This window comes from Tursiops truncatus, chromosome 19 (genome assembly GCF_011762595.2).
Source record: "Tursiops truncatus isolate mTurTru1 chromosome 19, mTurTru1.mat.Y, whole genome shotgun sequence".
Classification (NCBI taxonomy): domain Eukaryota; kingdom Metazoa; phylum Chordata; class Mammalia; order Artiodactyla; family Delphinidae; genus Tursiops; species Tursiops truncatus.
Window position 1 is genome coordinate 61439 of NC_047052.1, and position 19202 is coordinate 80640.

General features: G+C 59.9%; 2 protein-coding genes across 8 annotated transcripts in view; one reads left to right on the forward strand and one right to left on the reverse strand.

Annotated features, from left to right (window-relative positions):
* DRC4 (dynein regulatory complex subunit 4) overlaps positions 1 to 19202 on the reverse strand; it is a 38620-nt gene that overhangs the window by 15608 nt on the left and 3810 nt on the right. For 4 of the 5 annotated variants that reach the window (XR_012327889.1, XR_012327891.1, XR_012327888.1 and 1 more), the window contains exons 6-16: positions 18691 to 19059; positions 16590 to 16676; positions 14487 to 14684; positions 13518 to 13724; positions 11927 to 11981; positions 11097 to 11302; positions 10468 to 10635; positions 10031 to 10117; positions 8031 to 8240; positions 6389 to 6454; positions 3903 to 4108 (exon numbers count right to left, since the gene is read on the reverse strand). Coding sequence is in view for 1 of the 5 variants with exons in the window: in XM_033845236.2 (XP_033701127.1) it covers positions 3959 to 4108; positions 6389 to 6454; positions 8031 to 8240; positions 10031 to 10117; positions 10468 to 10635; positions 11097 to 11302; positions 11927 to 11981; positions 13518 to 13724; positions 14487 to 14684; positions 16590 to 16676; positions 18691 to 18693 (1437 nt within the window). In the remaining 4 variants the exon portion in view is untranslated. Of the gene's footprint in view, positions 1 to 2424; positions 4109 to 6388; positions 6455 to 8030; positions 8241 to 10030; positions 10118 to 10467; positions 10636 to 11096; positions 11303 to 11926; positions 11982 to 13517; positions 13725 to 14486; positions 14685 to 16589; positions 16677 to 18690; positions 19060 to 19202 lie in introns of those variants that run through there. The other variant, XM_033845236.2, reaches the window with a different exon arrangement.
* On the forward strand, positions 778 to 3690 carry LOC101320163 (5-hydroxyisourate hydrolase-like). 3 transcript variants are annotated; one of them, XM_019923716.3, is made up of 4 exons: positions 778 to 1064; positions 1392 to 1573; positions 2827 to 2952; positions 3417 to 3690. In XM_019923716.3, exons 1-4 carry the CDS (start codon positions 1005 to 1007, stop codon positions 3469 to 3471), a joined length of 423 nt encoding a protein of 140 aa, XP_019779275.1. In that variant the 5' UTR covers positions 778 to 1004; the 3' UTR covers positions 3472 to 3690. The 3 variants fall into 3 exon arrangements, with proteins under 3 accessions (XP_019779275.1, XP_004318640.1, XP_019779274.1); XM_004318592.4 differs by having other exon boundaries at positions 779 to 1064; positions 2827 to 2962; XM_019923715.3 differs by having other exon boundaries at positions 780 to 1064; positions 1434 to 1573; positions 2827 to 2962.

The following is a 19202-nucleotide window of genomic DNA, read 5'->3' on the forward strand; positions in this document are numbered from 1 at the left end:
GACAGACATTTCCTGATTGCCTGCAAAGCACTGTAACCAACACCCAAGTGTCGCTAGAAAGGTCCCCTTCCCCACCTCAGAGGGGTGTGATCCTTAACGTACAAACTGGCCCCACTCACTATCCAAATAATTAGAAAAGGCTCTTTAGCAACAAGAAAAATGACTCCACATCGAGAGCAATCCAACCCGCCAGGCAACGTCACCCAGATTTTAAACACAGAATGCCCTTATCTTTACTTATACATTATATACAGTCGGTTCCGTGTGGACATCATGGACTATTGCGAAACAATGACGGACTCGTGCCCGTCGGCTCAGCCTTGTCTCTTGTTTCCTCACTTCTGCATAGCCCAGCCCCTACCCTGTCAGTGTGCCGGGCCCCTGCTCCTTGGGGCTCGAGGGCCAGAGCGGGTAGGAGGAGGGGCGGGCAGTGCGACCACACGGGCCATCCGTCCCGCCTGAGGCACCACCACGTGGCCTGTCGGGGCTACCATCAAATTCCGACCTTCCCAGGGAAGAAAACAAGCTACACCGGTTCAGGGGCTCCCGGGGGTCATCAGGCTCGCCCTGCGTCGCCCAGCGGCCGAAGTGGACCTTGGCTGGACCTACCCGCCCCGCCAGAGCCCCACCCCCTCCCCGCGCCCCTCCCCATCCGGTCCCGCCCAGCACTCAACCCCAACGTCCCCGAGCCCCGCCCCTCGCCCCCCCCCGCCCCGCCCCCCAGGGCCGCTCCACTTCTGGGCCGGGAGGAGCCTCCACGGTCCCAAAGGTTGTGCACCCCGATCGCCTACCCCTCCGCTCCCCCCCGCCCCGTGAAGCCCCCTGGGCCCCTCCAGGTGGGCACCGAGGTGAAGCCGCTGCGAACCAGACCGGCCTCACCCCTCCCTGTGGTTCCGCCCCGAGTTTGGTCAGACACGTGGCCCCCGGGGCCAGGGAGGGGCCCGGGGAGGTTCTGGGGGTGGCAGCGTGGTGTCGCCACCTCGCCAACCCCAGTCCGGCCCGGCATGAGCTCCGGGGTCGCCCTGCGGCTGCGGACACTCCAGCGACACCTGGGCTCCCCGGAGGTAGGGGGACAGGCCCGAACTCGGAGCCCCTGAACTCTCCTCCACCTGGGGCTAAGGGGACAGAGCTGAGTTCCGGGAGAAGAACCCCGTGTGGCCACCCACAGCCGGCAGTGACTGAGGGAGAGGCCCCTGGGTGTGGAGACCCCGTCAGTGCTGGGGGGAGGGGGCTGCTGGGGCAGGAGGGGGACAGGTCAGCGACCTGCAAGGCAGTGTGTCACCGCAGCCTGCGCGGGCTGCTCGGCAATTCCACCCGCAGCTCCTCACCCAGGGCCCAGGGGCAGTTTGGGACTTTGTCCCCCGGGGCTGTTTACACCGACTCCGCTGCAGGTGTGGACACAAGGCAGCTTCCCTGTCCCTCTCGTGGCCCAGGGCAGAGGTATGGAGCCGGGCAGCAGCCCGCTGACCACCCACGTACTGGACACTGCCTCAGGGCTTCCGGCTGAGGGCCTCTGCCTCCGTCTGTCCAGGCTCGAGGACCATGGCCAGCAGTGGACCGAGCTGAGGAAAAGGTAGGAGGGCGGTCTGGGGCAGGATTTGAGTCCAGATCACCTCCCCGCCCCACGCCAGGGCAAGGGGTGCGGGCCTGGAGGGCAGGGAGCAGGGCTCGCCACAGCCGGACAGTCCCCCTGCAGACTCTCGGGGCCGCGCTTTCAACAGGCTGTGTAGTCCTGGTCAGGGCCACAGAACGTGCTGGGACAGCTCACAGCCCAAGTGCCCGCTGCAGGGGGAAGAGGGGTGTGTCTCTTCCTGCAGGCTGGGCCGGCCGAGGCCTGAGGTGGGACCTGAAAGGCCTGGTTGTCACTGACTGACGGGTGACCTGTGCGGGGCAGAAGGCAGGCACTGGACGTTCTCTATATTCTCACTGCACCCTGTGTGCAGACACCACAGGCACCCCTTTCCTAGACTGGGGGGCGAGGGGGGACGGCTGGGGCAGCAGGAGGTGTCCGCTGCCTGGCAGCGCTACCCCTGCCCCAGGCCCAGGCTCTGCTGGGGGACGCCCAGCCCAGACTGGCAGGTGTCATGGGTCAGCTGTGAGCAGTTTCCCCCGACCCTCCCGCTGGTGTGGGCTGGTTGGCTGGACCCCAAAGGTTCCAGGCCTGAGGGTATGGAGCCTTCAGAAAAGCCGGGGGTCCAGGCCCCATCTGCGCTTGGAGGAACACACGGAGTCCAGGGCGGGGGGCGTACAGATCCACTCCCAACCACACCCCCTAAACTGCGCTGGTAAATGCCACCCTTTCTGATCACAGCGCAGACGCTTGCGAGCACGGCTGCAGGTGCCGGGGGCTCCGAGGGAGCAGAGGCCCTCAGAGCCTCCACTGGTGCCGCTGGAAACAGGCCACCACGTGGGCACAGTCACTGAACCAGAAAGCCACACGCAGTATATTAAACAAAAAGTACACGTTATAAAACAGTGTGACTAGTACAACCCGTTCTTGAAGTTTGTAAATGAGCGTATTTACACATAGAGAAAATCTGAAAGGTATACATGCCAGATATAAAGCGATTATTGCTCACGGGGTAGATTGTGGGAACTTTCTCCCTTCTGCTTCTCTGTGATTTCTCAAACAGTGCGCAGTGTCCCTGGGCTGCTCCAGAGCCCCAGGTCCTGGAGGCTGTCCTGCTCCATAGCCGCCCAGGCCCGCTCACCCGAGTCCCAGTCAGGCTGCGGGGACATCGGAGGCCGGTGGGCACGCAGCCCCGGGGGACCCAGGCCGGGAGCTCCTCAGCCCCCTCTGCAGGGACCCCCCCTTTCTCTCCCCAGCTACACGGACCCTGACGGCCGCTGCCCTGGGCTCCTGCTGCCAGGCCAGATGAAGGCGGGCACCTACAAGCTGTCCTTCGACACTGAGGGCTACTGGCAGAAGAGGGGCCAGGAGAGCTTCTACCCGTACGTGGAGGTGAGGGCCAGACGGGTGGAGGCCCTTGACTCACCGTGACCCGCAGGCCGGCCCTGCGCCTCCACTACCTCGCACCTGCTTTGGGCTCCCAGAAGAAAGGGGTGCCGGGCTTGACCACGTCACACCCGTCCCTGACCTGCTCCGGGGTCAGGCTGACTCAGCCCCTGCGGACAGAGGTTCACCCAAGCCCCGTCCAGCTCACTGTCCCCCTTCAGTTGACCTGTTCGGGCGGGACCCCTTGGGAACCTGCAGGCCCAGGGCCCCTCAGATCGAGTGCTTTCTCTGGGGAGGACCCAGCCACACCCACCACCCCCCAGCTGGCCCTGGGGCTCCTGCCCCCCAACTGCATCCCCAGGTCAGCCGTCTGGGCTGCTGAGTCCATGGCGGCACTGAGGCCAGGCTGAGTGCGCTCCATGCTGGCCCCTGGCTCCCCCGGTGTCCCCTCTGCCCGCAGGTCGTTTTCACCATCACAAACGGGACCCACAAGTTCCACGTGCCGCTGCTGCTGAGCCCGTGGTCTTATACCACGTACCGAGGGAGCTAGCGGCTGACCGGCAGCCGGCCTGCGAGCCCGGACCCGTCACCACGGCAGGCTGAGCCGCCCCCGACCAGCAGGGCAGGCTTGTTGCTCACGGGCACCAGGGTCACACTTCCCGGGGACGTTCTGGCCCCGATTCCCCAGTGGCAGCTGTCACTCGGGCTTCAATAAAGTTGCTGCTGGCATCTGCGAGGCGGCTGCGGTCACTAGGCACGCTCGGCTGGAGCTGCCCAGCCCCAGGTGGGATGGGGGCGGGTGTGCGCACAGAGCTGGTGGGCTCGGGGAAGGGGCCGGACGGCATCGTGGGCCCTGGGGGCGCCTCTCCACACAGCCACGCAACAGGACACGCAGCACTTGTGAAAACCTTCATTTGCTGACGACGCACGTCTACAAAACGAATACCTGCCGTCCTCGGTGCGTGAGGTGGGTGTCATCCGGGCAGTGGCCCCGGGCAGGGGCTACGTTGGGGTGCCCACGAGTCCTGCGGGGCCCTGGCCCAGCGTCTGCCCGATCACGGCCGTCTCCAGGGGCTTGAAGCCCACGTTGTCCAGGGGGACCCCAAAGGCCAGGAGCTTCGCCTCATAGGTACGCAGCAAGTCATTGTGGGCCTGTGGGGACACAGAGGCCTCAGGGGAGGGGTAGCCGGGGCTGACCCTCGCTCAGGCCCACCCAGCCCCTTGGAGAGCTAGCCTTTACCAGGTGCTCACTACACCAGACCCAGACCCTCACACGCTTATTTAAATTTGAGAATCTAATTGGCTTTACTCATGGCAGCATCCAATCTAGTAAGCGGAAGGGTGCTCCGAGGAGCTATACAAAATGGAGGCTTTCATGGGCACGGGAGGGTGGGACAAGGAAGTTAAAAGGGTGGGCACCTTCCCTTAGGGGAGGCAGGGGGTCTTAGGCAGATCACCTCCCACTGCTGATGGGTTTAAATTTCCACTCTAGGGAGAGGCTAAAACTTCAATTAGGTATTGAGTCTTGGTAGGGTTCACATAAGTGACTCCGTTTAGGACCTGTTGTTTCTTTTTAACAGTCCCCCCTTTTGATCAAACTCTTAGCCTGAGAGATATCAAAATTTTAAGGCATTAGTGCCGCTCACAGCTTTTGCTGATTCTGTTTGGGTTTTTGTTTTTGTTTTCCCGAATCTCTGGGATTCACAGGTCAAGACTTTGGGTTCACATTTTTCAAGTCCGTCATTCCCCACGTCTTTTTCAATATTCCAGTCTTAAGGAGATCATTTGCTTGGTGGTTAGTGGCTGCAAACATGCATTTAAAGCTTTTGGGAAAACATAATGCACCAGGAGTATGATTATGATTATTATAAGGAGGACAAACCCCAGTGTTTGGAGTCCTCAAGACCAAACCAATCAAAGGCCCCACGGAAGGGGCCATCCTTTTAAGCCAAGTGACCTGCCCAGGGGTCTTATGTAGCTGAGTTTCCACCTCCGCACAAGAGTGGGTCCAGATGAGCCGGTGGTGATGGCCATGCACAGACACCTCCTGGCTCAGCTGGAAGACAACCAGAGGCTTTCCTTCTGTCGAGAACAACTCTGGCCCGAGTCTGAGGACTTTTATCGGGCACTACCCAACCACTTCATGTGCGGGACCTCGGGTAACCCACAATGGAAGATGCCCCCACCATCCCTGTTTCACGGCTGGGGAGACTGAAGAGGGTGTGCACTCAGAGCAGGACTGTGGTTTCAGTTCCTAGTCCCTTGCAAGCATTTCTCACTCAGGCTCAGCATCCCTGCCTTCTCAGGGATGACCCCCCTGCCTTGTCTACTGGCATCTATTCCCTTCCCCCATCCCAGAAATGCCGAAATCTGGGCAACAGCGCTGGCAGGGCCAACACAGACAGGGTTTCTGTGCCCCCATCCTTTAAAAGCAGATGTTTTTAAAAGGGCACATTTCGCCAGACGGTTGCAAGCGTCTGAAGAGCTGATGCATGCTACGTGCTCAGAGCCTGGCCTGACGCAGAGCAAAAGCTCAAAGGGGCTCCTTGTCCCCGGCATCGGCAAGACAAGGTACTGGGAGCTGAGAGCAAAGGGTGAGCCAGGGCCGGGCTCCAGCACGACTCAGGGGCTGGGCCCTGGCCCTCACCCACCTCTGGGGTTCAGCCCTCCCCACAGTCAGATGTGGGTTGCGGAAATTCCCCCAAGAATGCATATAAGTATCAGGGGTTCCCAGAGCACCTGGGGAGGGCCCTGTGGGCAGGGAAGGCCCAGGGGACTTGGTCACCATGGAGCCCAGTGCCCATGACGGGCACTGCCTTCACGCTGGGGCTCCACAGCCCAGGGCTCACATCTGAGTCACGCGCGCGGGGTGCTCGCCCTCGGGAAGCGCGTCTGCAGGCAGCACTGTGTCTGCGTCCCCACGGGCCAAGCACTGACAGAGCTGCGGGCTCAGCCACAGAGCTGGGGACGCTGGGTGCAGGCACAGACGGCGCCAGGGTCAGGCACTGCACTCCCCAGCTGCAGGAGGCCTCTGTGTGGCTTTCACCAGACTCAGAAAGGCCTTGGAAGACGTGGATGTGACTCTGAGGGAGCAGAGACCCCCCCGCCCCAAACCGCCCCAGAGGCCAGGCTAGCGCCGTGGCACCAGAGCAAGGGCCGGACAGGGACACAGGGACAGCCTGCTGGACAGGACGCCACGCACGCACTGGGCAGGCCCCATCAGGGACACCAGGACAGCGTCGGAGCCATGCGGATGTACTCCAGGCCGCCTGCAGGCCAAGTGACCCTGAGCAGGCGCAGACGGCCTCAGACTGTGTCAGCACCCAAAGGTAAAGATCAGGTGGGGTCCTGGGTGAGGAGGGGCCTGAGGGAGGGGTGTGGAGCCCCGGGCAGCTGGCAGAACATGGGGGAGGGGTGGGGGTCTCCTCGCACCTTGCAGACCCGGGCCAGCTCGTACTGCAAGTCCTTGATGGTGCTGTTCTTCGATTCCAGAACGTCCTGAGGAAAGGAAGGTGTCAGGACGTCCACACGGGGAGCGGCTGGTGTGGAAAGGTCTCCAACGGAGACAGATCTGCGTCCCCGTAAGGAAGCTGCCCAGAGGGTGAGAAGGGGCAGCCTGGCCTGCTTCTGCGGCCACCCCGGCTGCCAACGCCATCCCAGGGAAAACCCCCTCGATTCCCCACCTGCCCTGCCCTGGCCCCCAGGCACAGCCATGGTGACTGCCATGGACGGCCGAGTTTTTATCCCCTCACCCTGGTCGCTGGCAGCACTGGGTCGCTGGCCCAGCTGCAAGACCGGCTGTCCTTGCCAAGAGGAGAGCAGGAAAGCCCTCCTCCCCTTTGTGATCCACACACAAGAGGGACAAGAACAGAGACGAGCCCCCAGACTCAGGACATGGTGATGCCGGCCCAGACGAGGCCCCACCATGAGGCTGCACTACCCCAGCCCCGAGAGCCGAGCCTGGGTAACTTGGGTCCTCCAGGCACTGCCACCCACTGAGCCAGGGCCATCGCTCCCCTGTGAGCAAACACCTGGTCTCAGCCAGAACCTTGGGCATGACATCACCTCGGACCCCAGCCCCCTCCTCCACTGGTGATGAGTCATCCTGTCAGCCCTGCCCACCCTCTCCTGCCCTCCTGTTGCCATCTGAGGCCTGTAACCTCTGTGTGAATGAAGAGTAGGGGCAGACAGGGCTCTCCAGCATGGAAGGACCTTCCGTGGAGTCACGGAGGCCAGCTGTGGTCTGTGTCCGTCTCCTAGACCCCCAAGGAAACCATACCTGGGGCCACCTCAGGCCTGGCCGCTACAGGTCACCCAACTGGCCAGGATCCCAGAGCCAGGCCACGCTTCCCTAGCAGCACCAAAGACCCCTTGTCTGTCATCACCCGTTCTCTTCTGTGGCACGTCCCACCCAGGTCAGGGAGCAGAGGGACAAGGCCAGTTCCAGGTAAGGTCACCGCCAGGGGCATCAGGGCTTCTGCCTGCTGAGCCAGCGGCAGTGGCAACTGCCGTCCTGAGTCCTCAGCTCACCCTGCTGGCTTGTGGGCACCAAGGCCTCGTCTGTCTTTTTACTGCTGTGCCTCATGCCCAGGACAGTCCCAGCCCAGAGGAAAGCCACACATGACTGCAGACTCTCGAGTGAACAGATGCTCCAGCCTCCGTTCAGATGTGACTCCCTCTGGGAAGCCTTCCCAGCAGCCGTCACAAAGGCCACCCACGGCCCTGCATTCCCCCTGCCACGGCCTCAGCCAGCACATCTCAGTGTCCCAGGCAGACGGCGGCCGTGGCCTTGGCTGAGAGGCTAAGCTGGAGTGGGCAGTGGACTCGGGCTCGAAGGTGCCGGGAGGCGAAGGAGGGGCCGGGGAAGGCCTCAGAGACACCAGGGCAGAGCCCAGGAACCTGCGGAGCCCGATGGCTCACACAGGCCTGGGCGCTCGGGCCAGCAAACCACAACAGCCCCTCCCCGAGGTGAACTGAGACTCTCCACTGAGGGACGGAGGCTGGAGCACAAGACAGGAGCCCCGACCGGAGCCCAGGCCGCCGGAAGCCCCTCCCCGGGGCCCCTGGGACCGACCTCCAGCTTGCGGGACACGAGGGTCAGGGCCGCAGGATCCAGGTTGGAGGCCGCCAGCACCTCGTTGAACTGCACCTCCTTCTTCTCCACCGCGGTGGCCAGGGCCTGTACCTTGCGCTCCAAGACGAGGTTCTTGAGGCCCACCTTCTGCTGCACCTCCAGGATGGCTGCGGTGAACTTCCGGTACAGCCCGTCCCGCTCCTGCTGCACCTGCAGGATGGGCCCGGGCTTCTCACTGGCAAGAAGGCCCTCCCGGCTCTGCCCCGAGGCCACGGCACAGCACTTTCACCAGCGCCCGGCCACGGGCAGGTGGGTCTGAATCTTCTACGCTGCCTGAACCCCACTCTGTGACCGAATTAGAGGTGTGCGGCTGTCCACATCATGGGCGGCAGGAGGAAACACCTCTGGGAAGGTGTCTCAGCAAGCCACAGGGACCCTAGTACGAGCTGCACAGACCCCCTGCCCTGGGTCTGGGCAGCAGGCTCGGGACCTGATCCTCCCCGTGAGGTCCAGGGCCTCAGACCCAGCAGTGTTGGGGTGGGGGCCCCTTGGAGGTCCACTCCCTCTGCCAGCCCCAGACCCTGGAACACAGGTCTAGAGCGAGCACTGGAGCCACCCACCTGTCCACCAAGGACAGTGTCCCTTTCATCTCCTTTAACTTTTAACTGTGCACCATTAAACAATCAAGACTGAGCAGGGGTGTAAAAAGGAAAAAGTGAACGCTCCTCAACCCCACTTCCCAGAGGCCACCGTCTGAGCATTTGCTGGGACTCCTTCCAGAATGCCCTGCACTGCCGTAGAAACACACATCACTGCTAGGAAGAGGGGAGGGCTGTGCTGAAACCCTGTAGGACCGTGTCCTTCTAACTACGGGATCGTATTCTCAAGATGTGCTTCGATCCAGTCCCCGTCCTCTGCTCTTTAAAACGTGACGAGTCTGGTTTCTTAGGGGCGCTGCCTGCCTCCCCTGCCGCAGACGACATGCAGACAGAAGAGAAGGTGGTAGAGTCCCCTCCCCACTCACGCCACCTTGCAGCGGGGAGCCGCGCGTCTCCCTGGTTGCCTACGGACCCTCCCCTCAGCTGCCCTCAGCCTCCGGGACCCTCGGAGGCTCCTTGAGGATGACTCTTGCTCTGACCGCTTACAGGATGTCCTTTCCACTGTCAGTCTGCGGCCGTAGCTGTGCTAACGGCTCACACAGAGGGGGCGGCTCTGCCCTCGGCCAGGCCCGGGGCCAGACCCCGGGACCTGCAGGCAGGGAGGGCCATCTCTGCAGAAAAGCACGTGCAGTGAGACACCTGCCTGCCACCCAATCACATCAGCGAAGACCTGGTGCCGGCGGAAGTGGCCCCTTGGGCACTGTGGGTGGGGCCACAACTCTGAACATCCCTCCCGGCAGGCTATCTGCACCCTGAACGTGAACCTTCTCGCCCAGCAGTTCCCCTGCTAGGAATCGACTTCCCTGAAAGGGATACACAGTTGCACAAAGACTAACTTAAAAGGATGCTTGTAACAGCAAAGGACTGAAACAGAGATTTCAAATGTGACCCGATCGGAGAGACGGCACACAGGCTGAGACGAGAACATGGGCGCTCCAGACGCCCTCACTTCTGGGAAGCGGCGTCCCTACGCCGGGACACACAAGAGTGTGGGAGGAGAGTCAGGAAGCTCTGACCACTTGTGAGGACCAGCGCACGGCCCCAAGGCCCTCATGTTTGCACCCACAGGCTTGCTTACAACGCACACATAAAGATTTGGGACTTAGAAACACACACACAGATGAAGAAAGCCCTTCCTTCAAGGGGCCAGGCCACCTCCACGCTTCAGAGGAGAGCCCCGGGGGGGACAGCCGTGGGCACCACCCACTCCCTACCACTGACCGCCCTCTGAGACCCGGGCTGGCCGCCCACCGAGAGCCGCGCAGAACGAGGAGGGCCACGGGACCTCCAGCTGCCAGAGCCGGGCGCCCAGCCCGGCACCCAGGCGTGCCGGGAGCTTGCCTGGATGAAGCGCTGCTCCAGAACCTCGTGCTCCCACTGCAGGCTCTTCAGCTCCTCCTCGGTGACTTTCAGACGGGCTTTCGTGCACTGGAGAGAAAATGGGGCTGGAGGAGAGAGCACTCCCGACTCAGGCACCCACACAATGCAGCTCCCGAGCAACAGCCAGGCCAGGTGAGCGCCAGAGGGAACCAGCTCCCAGGCCTGAGGGGCTGAGCCACCAGGGCAGCCCGCCGGGGCCACCCATCTCCCAGAACAGGTGCCAGCCTCACGTGCCCCAGGGCCACCAGGCCCAGGAAGGAGGGGCTTAGCGCCCCTGCCCTTCCTGCCCCGAGGGCCAGGCTCCGCTCTGGTCCTCAGGAGACGCCTCCCTGCCCTTCCTGCCCTTCCACACCCAGGAGGAGGTGCCAGGGAGGGCCAGGAATCAGGCAGAAACCCACCAGCAGGATCTGCTTGTCCCTCTTGTAGCCCCCGAGCTGCTTCTGCATCTCGCTCATCTCGTCCCGAGCCTTCTGCAGGGGGTCTGCCAGGAGCCTGTTCTGCGCGGACACCTCCATCATCTCCTTCTCCAGGTGCCTCTCTTTCTTCCGCATGGCCTCCATCTGCTCCTGTGGGCACGAGGGGTGGGGGGTCGGCAGGCAGGACCAGGGGCTCCCCTGCCCGCAGAGAATGGTCCTGCCAGCACCGTGAGGACCTACATCTGTTTTCTGTGTAAACACACAGTATTTTTTCACAGTTTTAACTTATTCTGAATTTTCTAGTACTTCAGCCTCCGTGCAAATTGAGAGATTACACTTTGCTCATGACCCCCAGAGGACATCCTCCACGGCTGCCAGCACTTGGGTGACGATGACGCCCCTGTGCTTCCACCTGACCTTTGACATATCCCAGTGCATACAGGTGTATCACTTCCCTGCCACATGAGGGTTAGGGCAACAGCCGGACCGCAGCCACGGCTGTAGCAGGCAACACAACTTGTGAGCTTCGATCAAGGGCAGCTGAAGGGCAGGGTCAAATGCTTCTACCAGCAGGAGTGTCGGCCCAAGGGGGCTGGGCACTCCAGCAGCACCTTGAGGGAGTTGATGAGAGCCAGGTTGTTGAGGGTGATTTCGCTGTAGTAGTTCCTGATGTCCGTGAAGGCCTCCTCGTGGCGCTGCATAAGCATGCTGATCTGGCCGTTCTTCCTCTCCTCCACCTCGTGGATCTCTGTCTTCCTGCGCAGGTCAAGTTCATCCCTAAGCATCCTGACCTTCTTATCGTACTTGGCCTCGATTTCTGAAAGGCAGCAGCACACACAGCAGCTGAGCAGAATGCTGGCCCTGTGGCTACGAGAAGAGATGGCAGCTGTGCCCAGGGCCAAGAACACCCACCAGGACGAAGGCCTCACCAACAAGCGGACAGCAGGACGGGGCGGGGAGTTGCTCCTGCTCTGTGGCACCAGCGCACACACCAGCCTGCCCTCCTTGCCCGTCACAGGCATTGCTAATCAATCCCTGCCTCAGGGATCCCAACAGCCGAGTGTCACCCAGTCCCAATGGGCTCTAACCACGGCCAGCCAGCCAGACTACGGGCTCTATCAGTAAACCAAACAGACTTCCGAGGCTGGAGCCTCCGCAGGCCGGGAGACCTGGACGCTGCCCACGAGGCTGGATAACTACCGCCTGCTTCTAGGTGCCGCTTCGTGCCTGAGGGTGTGGGCGGGTACTGGGTGGTCCTCACAGCCTCCCACCTCTCATGGAATAGGGTGTTCTGGGATCCTGAAGAGCCCACCAGCCTCGCTTTGCACGTCTGAGCTGTTTTAACTGGTTTATGTGCCCGGTTAGCAAGCGCTGTTGGGCAGTCCCTTCCTGACGGGAGGGGCTCTGGGGCCGTCTTACACGGAGCGCGGGAGACGCTGACCTCGCACCTGCCGCTCAAAGTCCTTGCGTATCTTGGTGATCTCCTCAGTGTGTTTCTGCAGAGGTGGAAGTGGCCGGTCACTGGAGGTCAGACGGGACGGGACAGACGCCGGCCCCTCAGCCCGGCCCCTCGCCTCACTGGCAAGGAAAGCCCGGCTCAGTAAACCTGTGCTGCTTCTGCTGGGCCCCCCACCTCCGAGCTCATGGACCCAGCCCGGAATAACAAAGTTTGGTAAATTCCACATTTGATAATGGACTTCCCTCAGCACAGGTCACCTCGGAGCTGCAGAGAATGTTGACAGACATCCCGGCCGCTGGCCGTGCCCAGCCCTTCCCACCCTGCCCAGAGGCTGGACAGCAGGGGCCAGACCCACACAGAGCTGCCGGCTCCCCGCTGTCGGCTAACCTGCTTTGGCTTAGAACACCGTTACAAATTATTTTAATAGACAGTTATAAATTCTGAATAAAAAGTTTAAATTAGACTCTAGAGCAGTGTTTTCACTCAGAGCGGCACTCTGACCGTGTACCTACTCCACGTCCAAGGCCTCGCGTAAGCAGAGAGCCCGCACCGCTGTACTTGTTGGAAGGCAGCCCACTCTGTGCTTCTGTCAGAAAGACCAGACCGCCCTCAAGCGTCCAAGACTTCAGCTCCCTCAAGCTTCACGGCAAAGTCTGCAGTGTTACTGATTTATTTCCAGATTCAGTTGAGGCTGGGCCGCCTCCAGACATACACAGAGGCAAGTGCACTGACAAAGTCTTTCAACCCACAGCCAGGAACAACCTTTGAAAACCAAAGTTGGACACATCCTCCCTTTGCCCACGCCCTCCAGAGGCCCCTGACTCAGTCCTGTCCCCCAGACCCCTCTTTCCTCACTCCTGGGGGCCGTGGCACTGGTCCATCCCCAGCCCTTCTCAGGGCCTGGTCTCCCCCAGCCCTGCCTTCCCCCCACCCTTGCCCGGATATCACCTTCTCAATGAATTCCCAGAACGCATAGAAAAATGCAACCACCCTGGTTCCCAGCACCTTCCTGTAGCACTAATGCCCGCAGACCTGCGACACAGGTTTGACAGTTTATTTTGTCTTCTGCCTCAGGGGCAGCCTCTCCATTCTAGACCATCAGCCGTGCGTGGGCAGGCATTTTGTCAGCCCCATCCTCTGTGTCCCCAGAGATCAGAACCGCGCCCGGCGCTTAAGAAGGAGTTCCAACCTCCACCTGGAACCCCGCCGCCTCCCTCAGAAACGACCGAAGAGTCTCAAAGGTCAGCGAGGCACTTGAGCACAGCTCACGGGACAAGCTGCTGTGGCTGCCGAAGGGCTGGAGGGCTGCTCACTTCAGGGGCCGCGCGTGCGTCTCTGGGGTCAGAGGTCAGCAGTATGCGGAGAGGGACCCTGAGCTGGATTTCCCTCCTGGGAAGCCAACCTGTTGCTCAAGCCTGAGACAAAATTCTGTGTCTGGACCCCGAACAGGGCTTGTTTGGCTGCATGCTGCTGCTACTGTTGTTTAATTGCCAAAATGCAGGATTTAATATGCAGAAATATGAATTCCCAGCTGGAGTGCATCCCGAGGTGCTCACGGCACGCCAGCACCTACCAGCCTCAGGTTCTTCACCACCAGCTCGCCAGCCAGCTCCTGTTCCTTCAGCTCCACCTGCAGCGCCCGCATGTCCCTGCACAGGGCACCCTCCTGCGCACGGCGCTCCTCCTGCGCCAGCTTCATGACCACGGTGCCCTCCGCCTTCATCTCCATCAAGCTGTTCTGATGCTCGTACAGCAAGTGCTTCACCTTCTGCTTATAGACCTGCAGGCGGGGGAAGTACCACCGCTCACCTACTCTGCCCGCTCACCTGCATGCACATGCCCACCTGCACACACCTCACCTGCACAGGCTCACCTGCACGCACATGCTCACCTGCACACACATGCCCACCTGCACAGGCTCACCCACACAGGCTCACCTGTACATACAAGCTCACCTGCACACACATGCCCACCTGCACAGGCTCACCTGCACACACCTGCACACACATGCCCACCTGCACAGGCTCACCTGCACACACCTGCCCAGGCTCACCTGCACACACCTGCCCACCTGCATACACATGCCCACCTGCACACAGAGGCTCACCTGCACACACCTGCCCACCTGCACACAGAGGCTCACCTGTACACACATGCCCACCTGCACACACCTGCCCACCTACACATACATGCCTACCTGCACACAGGTGCTCACCTGCACACAGGTGCTCACCTGCACACACCTGCTCACGTGCACACACATGCCCACTGGCACACACCTGCTCACCTGCACAGGCTCACCTACACACACCTGCCCACCTGCACACACCTGCCCACCTGTATACACATGCCACCTGCACACAGAGGCTCACCTACACACACATGCCCACCTGCACACACATAAAAAATACCCTCAGTTCCCCACGTCAAGGACACAAAGGGCTGTGACTCCCAAAAGCAAGGCGAGACAACGCCCCTGGCCCCCGGTCCGGCTCCTCTGCCCATGTGGCAGCTCCTATGGGGACAGGCCAGCCCCACGCACCTTGATCTCCACCTGGTGCCTCTCCTCGGCCTCCTCCATCTCCCGGTCTTTGTTCCTCAGCTCAGCCTTCTTCTCCTCCAGCTGCCTCCGCGTGATCTCCCAGAAAGTGTAGATCCTGTCCCGCTCCAGCTGGAAGTAGTTGCGCTCGACCCGCTCACGGTCCAGCTCCTCCCGGATGCGGCCAATGTGTTCCACCACCTGGCAGGCAGAACAGGGCCAGTGAGGCGGCCGGGGCGGGCCACCTGCCGCCAGGGGAGGGTGCACGGAGAAAGGCCAGGAAGAAAGAGGGAGGGGCTGCTCTCACCTCAGAGTAAATCAGAGCTAAAAGTGAGAAGTTAAAGTAGGGGGCTGGGAAGGCTCGGGGACAGGGAACGTTCAGCAAACAGCAGAAATCTCTTGTATTTGGCCAAGAGTCATAAAATGATTATATGCTTTTATTCCTTCCTGGGGATTTACACTAAAGAAATTTCTCAAAAGAACACAGGAGCTTTCCGCTTAAAGATATTAGCTACACCATTATTACAACAGCAAAAGAATTAAAAAGGAAAAGATCTAAGATGCTTTTAAGTAGGAGAATGGTTGGGAATTCCCTGGCGGTCCCGTGATAAGGACTTCGCGCTCTCAGTGCCGGGGCCCGGGTTCAATCCCTGGTCGGGGAACTAAGATCCCACTAGCCACACAGCACGGCCAATAAATAAATAAATAAATAGGAGAATGGTTGAGAAATTAGAGTATATCAGTTAGAAGGTTATATGGCCCAACAACACAAAGATATGAGAATGATGTAAATATGTTCACAAAACAATGTAAAAAACCTTTCACCTTTAAAGATACACGTTAAGCAAAAAGTATACAAAACCAGTAAACCCGAAACAGTCAAGATGGTTTGGTCCGGAGCCAAATGCAAATCTGCAAATAGGTTAAAGGAAAAAAAAAAAAAAAAAAGGGCCACCAGGCCGGGACGGGGCTGGGCTCCCCAGGAGGGAGGTCTACAGTGGGGTCTACTGTGTCAATCAGACAAAGGATCTAAGCCAGGCTCCTCCCGTCTCTGACCGGCTCACGCTGGACGTTCCATCACTCCAAAAATCAGCAAACAAACAGCTCTGGAGCCCAGGGCCCACAGGTTAACATGCAGCGAACTGGCCACAGCTGCCCTGAGTCTCTCACTCCTGCCTGGGCCCTGGAAGCTTCCCAGGTGTCCACGCCTGGAACACCGGACAGCAAGGCTCTGCTCTGCAGACTGGCCACTGCCATGTCACAGTTCGGTCCCCACCGGACAGGAGAAAATGGGGAGCCAAGAAACAGCCTGACGGCTGGGGCAGCGCAGTGGGTAAGCCGTTCACGCGGCAGCCTGGGGACCTTTCCAAAGCGCAACCTGACCCACCACCCTCTGCGGACACAGCCTGTGACACAAAGGCTCTCCACCGCTGTTCAAGGGCCTCGGCCCAGCTCTCCAGCTTCAGGTCTTATGCCTGTTTCAGTCACCTTTCATTTCCTTATCTTAAAACCATCAAAAGTAAGTAAGGGTCACTAACGCTCACAGGAGTGCATGTCAGACGCTCCCAGACCACACATGCTCTCACAGTTTGCACACGTTACAGGTTTCAGGAGCCTTGTAATCGAAATTGTAATTATATAACCATGTTCTCTAGCCCTTAAGTTCAGCAAAATGAACAAGTGGCCAAAAATAATTCACAATGTTTAATGGTAAATAAAACAAATGAGAATGCTATAGGTGTATGTACTATGATAATAGCTCTGTAAGCATCGGGTGCCTACAAAAGATAAGAATGAAAGAAAACCCAGAAAACTTAAAACAGCTTTTATATCAGAAAGACATTTCCTTCCAAATTCCTACTACCCTATAAAAGAGTTCACCCATGTGCCTGTACCGCGTTGTTTTACAACACGTGCTGTGCTTGGGCGTGCAGGCGTGGGAGGGGCGTATCCACGTGTGGGCAGGGCAGCAGGAGCCAGGCAGAGGGGAGGTGCACGCGGAAGCGGGGGCAGCGGTCTGAAAGAGGCTCCTAGGAGAAGCGCGGAGTAGCAAACCCATCCCACCCCAACTCAGCGCTGGTCCGCGGCTCAGGCCAGCCCGCTCACCTGTTCCTTGCTCATGTCCTCCGGCGCGAGACCATCAACAATCGGGGTACCTTTGGCTTTCCCTTTCTTCCCTTTCTTTTTGGGCGCCTTTGGTTGAAGAATAGATGGTTGGGTTAGAGTTCACCTTCTGGCTGGCTGATTCCCTCCTGGGGCCGCTTGGGAGAGGAATTCCTGTTCTGGGGCATCCATCTGACTGCCCACTGTCTCCTGCTTCCACCCAGACCACATCACTCTGCCCTAAGGTTCCCCACCGTTAACCACAGGCACATTCTGCTGATACCTTTGGAGCAGCAAGGAGAAATCTGCCTTCTCAGAAGAGAATATTGTTTTCCCTGACAAAGGGAGGGAGGGAAACTTGTTCCTTAGTATATAGCAGAGACCCCCTTGGTGTGGATGCAAAATCTACTCGGACTCAAAAAGGAAGATTCCCCAGTACCACACTGTCCAATGTTACCACACTGGCTATAATGCTTGGCAAGCACCATGAAGAAACCTGCAATAAGCTGTTCAGTGAGTGGAGGGAGAAGTGCCCACAGCAACAATCAAAGCTGGCAAGATGAGGGCTCCTCCCCTCAAAACACAAAACCTCAGAGAACCCTGGTGGAGGAGCCGGAGCGGACTGTGGCGCTCACTGTGGGCTCTGTCAATGGGGCGAGGCTGCTTTTAACAACTTCAGCAAGGTGCCAGACGAGACCTTCCACCCTCACTCCCTTCCGAGGGCCGCTCAGCAGATGGCCAATTTCCTTATCCTTCTGCCTTTACTTCTCCCAAGTTTCTGTGGCCCATGCTTGTGTGTACGCGCATCTACGTGACTCAGTAACATTTTTACTACAAAAAAAGTTTTTGTGGGGGGCTTCCCTGGTGGCGCAGTGGTTGAGAGTCCGCCTGCTGATGCAGGGGACACGGGTTCGTGCCCCGGTCCGGGAGCATCCCACATGCCGCAGAGCGGCTGGGCCCGTGAGCCATGGCCGCTGAGCCTGCGCGTCCGGAGCCTGCGCTCCGCAACAGGAGGGGCCACAACAGTGAGAGGCCCGTGTACCGCAAAAAAAAAAAAAAAAAAAAAGTTTTTGTGGAAATCTTACAAAACGTAAAGAAAAAAAGGAAAATCACCCTATAGTCTCACAAGCTAGTAAAAGTAGATGTATTCTGGTGGTCCTTTTCCAGTTGACTTTCAAAAGACCCATCCACAGAAATCTTCACTCCTAACACAATGCCCTCTTTCCAATCCCTCTACTCCAATAAGTCCACCCCATCAGAAGAGCCTGAAGGTTTGTCACCACCCAGCATCAGGGACAGTCAGCCAGCGGCCGCCGCCTGGTAGAGCCCCTGGGGCTCCCGCACACACAGGCATCCTCCCTGCCTCCCACAGCTGATGGCCACATCTGCCTGGAAACTGAGTTACCGACAGCCCCTACATCATGGCGGAGGTGGGGTGGCGCAGCTGTGAGCCCTACCGCAGAGAGGGGCCGGGATGGAGAGCCCCAGAGGCAGCAAGCTGTCGCCGTGCTCTGCTCAGTACCGGCCTCACTCCTCGCGGGCTCTCCAAGGAAACAGCAGTTCCTCTACCCTGAAGCTCTGCCCCGAAGGACTCCACGGGCACTGGACATGCTGTCAGGACCCTCCGGTGTACAGGGTCCTCTGACCACCCTGGTATGCCCCGGGCTCTCGACCCCAGAGAATGGAGGACCTGTGTCTCCCAGGCCCCTGCCAGGTGAGACCCTAGGTCCCAAGGATCTCATCAATGAGCCTTCCATTCCAGGTAGGAAAGCCCCTCGACCCAAGTTCTCTGCTCTGGACGCTGTGCACACCGGGCCCTGGGTCTCGGGGGCGGGGGAGGCGGGTGCTCTCTGACCACCCACCCCTGTGAGCACAGGATCCTGGAGAGCCCAGGTCTCTCAGCTCCAGGTGCGTGTGGGGTCCGGGATCCAGGGTCCGCAGCACCCTGGGCCCTCCCTGCGAGGACTCCACGAGAGCGCCAAGCCCTCAGTTCCGGGACCCCAGAGCTCCAGGCCTCCCGTCCCGGGGTCTTCCTGCACGCAGGGCTGGCCCCCGAGCCCCAGGTACCCGGCGCGGACCCTACCAGACCTCCACCCCTCCTCACCATGGCTCCGGAGTCCCGGCGGCCGCGACCCGCCGACCAACGCGCGAGCCCAGCCTGGGCTGCGCGGTCTCCAGGCAACCGCTGCTAGGTTCCGCGCGAAGTCTCGAGGACCCTCGCGAGAGTCCGCCCGAGGGGGTCACGGCCTGGCAACGGCGGGAGCGCGTCTCTAGCAACGCGCTGGGCTGAGTCACTGGGTTTGGGCCGCAGCTGGGCGTCATGCACAAGCTAGATTTCCACGACGCCCGTGAACGCGTTCGTTGCGGGACGTGTCTTGTTTATTGCGGGTCTTCCCCACTAGAACTTAAGCTCCATGGAGGTGAGAGGAACTGTTTCCATCCACTTCTTACTTACTGTACGTGCGTACGGGTCCTACCGTGCATAATTTCAGTTAGTGAGTGACGGGAGGTGCCGGAAAGATATGCACCGCTACGTTTTCCAAATTAGATTCAAATTCAGGCTGAGGCTCTGCCCCTGGGCCCACCCCACCCCCACCCCCGCCCCCGCCCATCTTT

Bases quoted from the DNA above. Each gene is read 5' to 3' on its own strand.
- LOC101320163 (XM_004318592.4), top strand. From the start codon at position 1,005: ATGAGCTCCGGGGTCGCCCTGCGGCTGCGGACACTCCAGCGACACCTG. The intron at 1,065-1,391 runs GTAGGGGGACAG...ACTCCGCTGCAG, and splicing joins GACACCTGGGCTCCCCGGAG to GTGTGGACACAAGGCAGCTT. The intron at 1,574-2,826 runs GTAGGAGGGCGG...TTCTCTCCCCAG, and splicing joins TGGACCGAGCTGAGGAAAAG to CTACACGGACCCTGACGGCC.